This window comes from Hippocampus comes, unplaced genomic scaffold (assembly GCF_001891065.2).
Source record: "Hippocampus comes isolate QL1 unplaced genomic scaffold, H_comes_QL1_v1.1 scaffold135, whole genome shotgun sequence".
Taxonomy (NCBI): Eukaryota; Metazoa; Chordata; class Actinopteri; order Syngnathiformes; family Syngnathidae; genus Hippocampus; species Hippocampus comes.
In genome coordinates, this window is record NW_017805583.1 from 2,617,497 (window position 1) to 2,626,583 (window position 9,087).

The window sequence follows — 9,087 nt, forward strand, 5'->3', positions numbered from 1 at the left end:
AGTATTCAGCCATAACTTTGATCCAGTTGTTTCGAACGTACTTTTAAGGCCGCTGTCATTTGTGATCTCCAAGCAGCATTTTTACTCATTTTGCGGGCTTTAGTGTTTTGTTTTTAAGCGTCATTGGTCACGTGACCGAGAAGTGTGGCTTGACGTGAGTCAAGCGTGACACAGACGGATGTAAAAGAGAATCCGGTAATTTTTCAAAATAAAACATCTTTCGTGTTCCGAAATAAATAAAACAGAAATAAGGCAAGTTCTTTCTGTGCGGCCCGGTACCAAATGCCCTGCGGACCGGTACCGGTCCGCGGACCGGCGGTTGGGGACCCCTGCCCTAGCGGATACTCCATGAGGTGCACCTTATTACAACTATGCATTCCGTGTCTTTCATGCATTTTTTTCACTTTTAAATTATCCTGCAGGCCTGATCGAACCTCCTTGGGGGCCGGTTCTGGCCCATGGGCCGTATGTTTGACACCACTGATTTACTCGTTCTTATGCTGTTCACTCCGGTGCACGGTCACGGACATAACTAAACGAAATCATTTTTCTCTGTGACCTCAGGTTCAGCAGCATTGCCAAGAAACATGATCTTCTTGAGTGGACGGGATTTTAATTCGCGTCTTTCCACACGCCCCCAGACTGTCACTGATAGGAAGAACACGATCACACACGCAGGTGCCCTCCTACTTTTAAAAGTGATAACACTGTTCAAATGTAATTAAAGGCGCACTGGAAAGAAAAAAAATGCTTTTGGGGAGTACATAAACCCACTGAAACCCTGTGCCTCCCACATTATACATTTGTCTCTTAAGCATCAAGAGATAAATATGAACAAGAATGACAATGCATCTTTTAACCTTCTATTCTGAGCATTGTATTTTTTGTCATCATCCATCCACTTCGGTTTATTCCATGTCGGGCTTAAGATAAGATGTCTCACAATGGCGAAATTCCCAATTTACAGCAACAAAATTATGAAAGAAAGTAGAGGGAGAAAAAGTATATCAATAAATATAAATATAAGCATATTAAAAATGGGTGAGTGGGGCTGAGTCCAGGTTTTCAGGTCCGTCTAGTCAATAGCCTGACAGCAGTCGGCAGGAACAAGCGGCGGTACCTCTCCTTCTTGCAGCAGGGGTGTATCAGTCTTCAGTCTCTCACTGAAGGAGCTGCCCAGTGCTGTCAGGGTGGCCCAGTGCAGCGTGGAAGCCCAGACTTCCCTTTCTCCAGGCACTTCGTCCAGCTCCTCAGGGGGATACCAAGGTCTGCCCAGACCAACTGGGAGACATAGTTTCTCCAGCGTGTCCTGGATTGTCCCCGGGGCCTCCGCCCGGTGGGCTATGCCTCAGCACCTCATCTGGGAGGCATCCAGGAGGCATCCTGATCAGATGCCCGAGCCACCTCATCTGCCTCCTTTCAACACTGAGGAGTAGCGGCTAAACTCTGAGACACTCTCGGGTGACTGAGCTTCTCACCCTCACCTCGAAGGGAGAGCCCAGACACCCCGCCGAGGAAACTCACTTTGGCCGCTTGTATTAGGCATCTTGTTCTTTCACACAGCTCATGACCATAGGTGAGAGCAGGAACATAGAGCGACTGGTAAATCGTTAGCTTCGCCTCTCAACTCAGCTCCCTCTTCCGATAAATGAAATAGTGAAAGCTTGTGGTAAAGGTTTTTGCGAGCGAGTGCATGCTCCGCTCGCTCCGTCCATCCACTTGAATGAGAGGTGGCCAGCCGCAGCTCTGCTTCGGACGCTGGAGCGTGATGACGATAAGCTGGTGACAGCAACTCGGAGAGGCGGCCAAATGAATGAGGAGCAACCGAATGAATAAGACCAAGCTCTCCTTTCAGTATGAATGAGAGCTTGCTCTCATAATTGAATAGACCTGGTATGCGGTGTGTGCCGCTTGTGAAAATCTTCACACCGAGCTCCCCTATTCCATTCACTAGTATATTCTAAGGCCTGACAGATAGCAAATTTCTTTAGGGCATTGCCGATTTTTGCCAGGAAGAAAATCGATCTCACTGATTAATCAGCAGATTAATTAAAGTTGTTTAATTTCACACTTGATGGATGGTCACTGGGCAAGCACTCCAGGGACCCAACTTTTTGTATACAAGCAAGCAATTAAAAAGTCACTTTGTTAAAAGAAATAGAGTTGACGTATAAAGACAGCTGGGAAAATGAATGCAATAACAAAAAAGCCCAAGTGATTCTTGAGAGGTCAACTAGCATGCAGATGGGAATGTATTTTGTCTTTTGTGTGTTGTCTTATAGTGCGGCCAGACTGTAGATCTCTGAACTTTGAAGGCCCTGACTCCACAGAGGGCAGCTCCCTCTGCCATCTAACTGCTCGGGCACAAAGGAGAAGGGAAAGAGAGAGGAAGGAGGAGGCAGGACAGAGGATAAAGAATGAATGTATGGAAGCTGGCAGGGGAGATGAAGTTTCAAAACACCACCTGAGACCTAGACACTTCTCCATACAGCTCAGAAGGAATAAAAAGGTTTGTGTTTTTTCATTTCATTTCTGTTTCTGCAAGATGTCTAGATTATCGCGTTGAGATGGGTCTGTTTTTGTTGTGGCCCGAAAAACTGGAGGGAGAAACATTTCCCATTGTCTTCACAGGTCTTAAAATTGAAACACTGTTTATTATTGATTTTTATTGTGTATTAGTGTATGCAGAAAAGTGGTGAAGATTGCACGACTGTCTTGTGTCCTATGTGTTGTGTTGTGTTATTTTTGTTATTTTGACTTCAAAATGGCGCCGCGAGAGTGGCTGCCTTTCCAGCAGCTCCTATATTTTGTTGTTCTACTTGTTCCTTTCATAACTTTGCTGCTGTGTATTGGGAATTTCTCCATTGCGAGACTAATAAAGGTTTTCTTATCTTATCTTATCTTATTTATATATATTTTAAACCTCATACAACTCATCTTGTTCTCTAATGTCCCCAATGAAAGTAAGCAACCAGTAACCCCGCTAAATCTACTGAGGAACCGCTGCCGAGTATGGCTTTTATTATATTAACGAACAGCTCTGCTTACCTTTTGGTTTTGACATGAGTGTTTCAGACAGTGGAGTTTGGCTGTGACCTGAGAGTGTTACATTTTCACGGGGGGAGGAGGGCTGAAAAACTGGGTGTGACAGCGGTTATTATGAAAATTTATAAAATGAAGACTTGCTCTCATACAAGCCTGGTTTATGTGGAGTCTTATATTCTGATTAGAAATGTGTTAGAAGACCAAACCAAATGAAAATGCTCCATATAAACACCTCAGTCAGAAGAAACAGGTCCTCATCGTTTTTGCCCTCTTTAGTCCATGTTCTCAGAAGTGGTTTTTGCCTGACGTTTTGTAAAGAACTGACCCAGAGACGTTTGCTTTTGTCAGCTTTTATCAATCCTTCAAAAATGTCCAAGGCAAACATCAGCATAGTGAGCAATCGCCCGACTGGTGAACACCTTTTCTGGGTGATTCACATTTACGTCTCGGATTTAACATTTAACTCTCGGAACGCCTCATGGCCCAAGGGGGCGAATGACGAGGACGCTGCATAGACACATATCTATCTATATACACACATAGACACATATGGTAGAAGTCCCTCTTAGGCAATGGGATGCCAGGATGATGCTCGGTAATGGCCAATGACAGAGCAGCTATAGGTATGTTGCGTTCAGGAAACTCGGAGCTGCGAGAAGCAGCCCATACTGTATTTTTACCTTTGGTATCTTGAAATTTCTTTCGTAACAAAGGCAATATTTTCCTTTTGAGGCATTTCGTAACTTGAAAATTTCTATGAAGGGACGTTCGTAAGTCGAGGTACCACTGTATATGCACGCCCTAATTAGTCCCATAAATTCCTGTTAATTCCCAGGGAAAGATTCCAACTTTGAAAATTCCCAGAATTTGCCAACCCTATTTTGAGGTAACCTGAATGCAATATCACTGTGTTCAAATGATCTTTCCATGTTCCAGGTCTCCAAGGTTTCCAGAGTTTCTGACCATAGCACCTCCTTTGTCAGATCTGTTTCAACCTTGAAGCCTAAGACAGGGGGTGGCGGCCAGCGATCTCCAAGGCCCAGCAATACCTGTAAATCAAGGGGCCACTCCAATAACCGACCAGAAGTCAAGAGCAATCACCTCTCCCAACACAGCAACCACCAACTGCCTCACAAACAATGCCTAACAGTTTGTAAGTTCTACAGAAACCCCAAGACTCATCGAGGTCTTCAGAACTCAGGAAAAAATCCAAGCAGGGCACCAGCTCAAATGCCATTGACTACTAACTTAGCCACCAGACAGCTCAGCGAGACCCCTGGGGTTGTGAGATTGTCTCGAAGAAAAAGAGGCCTCCCACCAGATGGTAATCTAAGTCCTCCCAATCATTTTTCTACCGACAATCCATTCAAGAAGTGCAGTATGCAACAGTCCAATGGGAATGTCCGACTGGATAGTGACTACTCTAACGGTGAAATGGAGGCTAACTATAAGGAAGATGTTCAAGTAAAACATGCTGTCCATAAGGTACGAAGCGCTGGTAGCCTTGATGCAGAGCTTATACAAGACGCACGTATTGGAGAGCTGAAATTAATGAGGGACAGTGATGTAACTGAGGACACACCGAACAGTGTTAATGTGGCAAAGTTTGGCTCGTCAGCAAGCATCACTACTCTTGAGGTCAAAGATAACTCTGACCTTGATCCAGTCAGTGAGGTCATGTGCAGAAATGTGAGAGAAAAACGGCTCCAGAGGAACTTGACAGTGGGGTCCGCTCCAATCTCCAAAACAATTCCTAGGATTACCGTTCCTGGGACTGTTATCAGAGCTGCGGGACACACTCCTGTTCCTAAAGCTCTACTCAACTCAGTGACATCACCATACGGACATAGTAAGCCACCAGCGAATAATTCTGCCAAACACAGTCCAAAGGGAACGAAAAAAGGTGCTAGCAAAGACATTGTCTCATTCATTTCACCAGCCAGCAGCTGCTTTGTCGATGATTCCAAATGTGAATCATCCAAGGGCTGGACTGATGACTCAACAAAGGATGGTAGCTATTCTGTCACTTCCAAGGGCTCTACAAAATGTCTTTGGCAGATCAAATCTACTACCTCAACAGTTAAAACTAGGAGCAGTCCTAGAATCCTTCTCAAGCACTAACAAACACCCGATCTGTGGCTCAACGTGTTTACAGATTCACTGTTTACTCTGTTAAGATTTAATGTCATGGAAATGATAAGTATATAATGTACACCCACTGCATCTAATGACCCCCCCCCCCCCAAAAAAAAATCCTCTTTATCTATTAGCCATGGGTTGTCTATACCGCTTATCCTCGTTAGGCTCCCGGGTGAACTGGCGCCTATCCCAGCTGACTTTTGGTGAGACCCTGAACTGGTTCCAGCGAATCGCAGGGCACCCAACCGTTAGAGTCGTCAAGTAACTTTACGTGCATTTTTGGGGAATGTGCGAAGAAGCTGGAAGACCATGAGAAAACCCACACAAGCGGGAAGAACAAACAGCAAACTCCCAACAAGAAGGCGGCAGATGTGCTAAAACCTAACCCACCGTGCTGCCCACGAACTAATATATTTACGTCATATTATAAAATATAGGATTACTTCACTAATTCTTTTAACAAAAATTACAATCTCAAACTGCATAGCATTACAAGAATTAAAGAGTGTTTAGAATTGTAGTTTGTAATCAAGTTTACAACAAAGCATCGTAAGAGATGGTTCTTTATTTACAGTGCGTGCAGCTACTGTAGGCCCTACAATGTAGGGAAAAGAAAATCTTGCAACTGCAAGTTCAATCATTGAAACTTTCTGACCTTTAGTTGTATTATCTTTGTAAATGCTAAATATTTGATACAGCTCTTGTATTGACTCACATTAGATGGTGCCGGTGTACAAAATCTTGTGGCCAGTGAGTGTATTTAAAAGACCACCACTGGATACTGCTGTAAAATAGTATCTTATGTACTTGTATACACTTGTGTGTTATGATGTGTGTGTGTGTGTGTGGTTGTTTTTTTTTAATACATCTGTACAGCAAAAATAATGTGAGCAATATAATTGTTGTTATCCATTAAGTTTGATATAGTGAACGGTCACTATATCAAATAATGATTTCAGGTGCTTCCATGTAATATCTTGATTTTTGTACCTAGGAATCATACTACTTTTCTGCTCTTATTTTAAGGGTTGTGCTCACTATTATTGACATGTTCATGCGAGGTATAGTCCCCTCCAAGAATATTGGAATAGCAAGGTTTTGTTTTTGTTGTACTGTATACTGGAGACATTTGGGTTTCAGATTAAAAGATGAATGAATATGAGGCAGGAGCTCAAAAATCCACCTTGTATTTCATGGTATTGACATCTTGATGTGTTAAAAAAAAAAAACAACACCAGACAGCGATCATTTTGTTTGAAGCCTCCCACTTGTCAAGAGTGCAAAAGTATTGAAACAGACCTTATTAAAGTGATTAACATTTATGACTTGGTGCCGTCACCCTTATTTGCGATAACTGTGTCAAGCTTGCGACTTGTTGTCTTCACTTGGCTCTTGCATTCGTTATTTGAAATGCTTTTTCAGGACTTTACTACAGCCTCTTTCAGTTCTTGTTTGTTCCAAGGGGTTTTTCCCTTCAATCTCCTCTTAAATAGGTGAAATAAATCAATGCTCTATTGGGTTAAGATCCAGTGATTGAGTTCCCCCTGTCCTTTGTTGTAGTGGCAGTGCGCTTTGTGTCTTTGTGTTGTGGCACGTTGTCTCCCGATTAGTTTGGATGCATCTTTGGGTGTTTCTTCACAGCTCTTAAAATATTTCTGTCATCAGCTGCTGTTGAAACTGCTGGCCGACCTGTTCAATGTCTGTTGCCTCGGGACACAATTAGTTTCTTTCTTTTTAGGACATTCCAAATTGCAGTATTGGCTCTGCCCAATGTTTGTGGAATAGCTCTTGACTGTTTTTTTTTCCTTTCATCTTCAAAACAGTTTGCTTTTCTCCCACAGGCTACCTTTTGGTCGTCATGTTTGCTGATTAGCAAATGCAGTTTTCATGTAAAACCAAAGCCACTTGAGCAACGAGAAACACCCATCAGTCACATGTTGTAAAACATTTGCTCACTTGAAAAGTCGGGGGCTTCAAACCAAAGGTGCTGTGTCTTGAGTCTAGATTGAAATCCCATGAAACAAAAGCGGGACTCCTAAACTTTTGTCTCATTTTCATCTTTTGGTTTGAAACTCAAATGTTGTTACTCGCCAACCAAAACGAAGCACTTGACATTGCGGTCCCAAACCTTTCTGACACATCTAGGACTCACATTGAAAACCTCCCTTCCTTTTGACTTGTGTGTGTGGTATTGCAAGTGACCACGAAAGCATCTGCTACATGACGTCATGTAAAGTTGAGGTCATCATGAGCAGCTATCTTGGGAAAGGCAGCTGCGCTCCCGGCTTGTCTGTATAACAGGCTTTTTACTGTTGCACATTTCCTTCTCTGTTCAGTGGACAAATGTTGTGAAGTGCTCATGAATAAAACTGGTCTTTGTTTTTTTCTTTTCTTGGCACTCATTCTCAAAGTTTTTGTGTGCTTATTAATGCATGTACATTAGGGTGGTCCACATTTTCATGGCAAAAAAAAAAGTTTGTCGGATTCGTCGGGCCGGGTCGGAATTCTTGTCGATACTATGGTACAAGGTTCTGTGCAAAATTTCATTCCGATCTGATGATATTTTCCCGTCCCGCAAAGCGGCCAAAGTTTCCACCATAACAACTGGTCTCAATAGGGTGAACATGTGTATTTTAACCGTGTATTTTGCCATGCGTGACACTGGCTGGGCTGAATGTTGCCCGAACGATCACCTCCTGACTAACTAACCATTCCATCGCTGCTCTCAGCAGCCGGAGACAAACTCAAACGCACGCCTAACACACAACGGTCACCTACTGGCGAGCTAATATCTTTCAATTGAAGTCGAGAATCGCCGGAATTCTTACTGGACGCTGAGCTGAAGACGCTTTTCGACATCGAAAAAAAAAAAAAAAAGAGCACGAGGATCGGCAGTTCCTGCTGGGCCAGGAGAAGCGTTGCGTATTGCGTTAGTCGTGGCTGTGCCTGCGTTCAGCATGGCCGCTGCAACTGCAAGACGCTCACGCTCAGCCACCGAAGTGTGGCTTGTTGGGCAGCCCGAAGCTCACCACGGCTCGTCGGCGCGCTCGTCACCTACGGGTGGTGAACGACTTTGCGGAGAGGGGCGTCGCCCTCATCAGCGCGTTCTGCGGCGCCGTTACGCGCGACGAGGAACAGCGACAGCACCTTCTGCAGGTCGTGGAGCGACACCGGGCGTTGCACCCGTGCGCGAAGTAGGCATGGGATGGCACGCACGGCGGATTTCGTTTTTTTTGCGGTCTAACAGTGTCACTAGTGTTGATGGACATTATAGACAGATGGACAGATAGACAGATGGACCAGTTAACATGGACCAACAATCTCACCAGTGTTGAAGGATAACCACGGTTGCCTTTGTTGCAATACATGCGTTCCTGTCTTCCGTCTTTGAATTATTGCAAGTGCGAACTGAGCAAAACAAAATCCTTACTGTACGGGAGAAACCGTACTACCATTCAGCCCCGTAACATTCTTTCCATAGGGGAAACTTTGGTCGCTCTGCGGGACGGGATAAAATTATCCGATCGGAATAAAATTTTGCACACATCCTTGTGGCATAGTATCGACAAGATTTCCGACCCGGCCCGACGAATCCGACAAACCTTATCCTCACGTTTCTATTTGAACCAGTAAATGTATTAGCCAAGTCATGGACATAACACCCCAGTCAGCAAAGGCATCTGGCCCGGCTTCGGCATGAAGCCGGCACAGCTGGCCTGGTGTCGGCAATGGCATAACGCATGTGGGCCGAACACGGCCCAGGCGTGGCAAAGGAGGCACTGGCTTGACTCTGGCAAACCAGATGAGGGCCGGTTGTGGCGTGAAGTATTTGGGCCAGAAATGTATTTCCAACTCCGGCCCGAATATGGCCAGCCAGTATTGAGCCACTCCTAAATGCAGGTT

At 44.5% G+C, this 9,087-nt stretch overlaps 1 protein-coding gene across 1 annotated transcript in view; it reads left to right on the plus strand.

The window, feature by feature from the left end:
• Positions 1–7,564, plus strand: part of LOC109521943 (uncharacterized) — a 13,846-nt gene extending 6,282 nt beyond the window's left edge. Inside the window, exons 6-8 of the mRNA XM_019880097.1 lie at positions 565–678; positions 2,283–2,509; positions 3,982–7,564. Coding sequence (XP_019735656.1) covers positions 565–678; positions 2,283–2,509; positions 3,982–5,166 — 1,526 coding nt within the window. The 3' untranslated portion in view covers positions 5,167–7,564. The remainder of the gene's footprint in view (positions 1–564; positions 679–2,282; positions 2,510–3,981) is intronic.
• Positions 7,565–9,087: the final 1,523 nt, after the last annotated feature.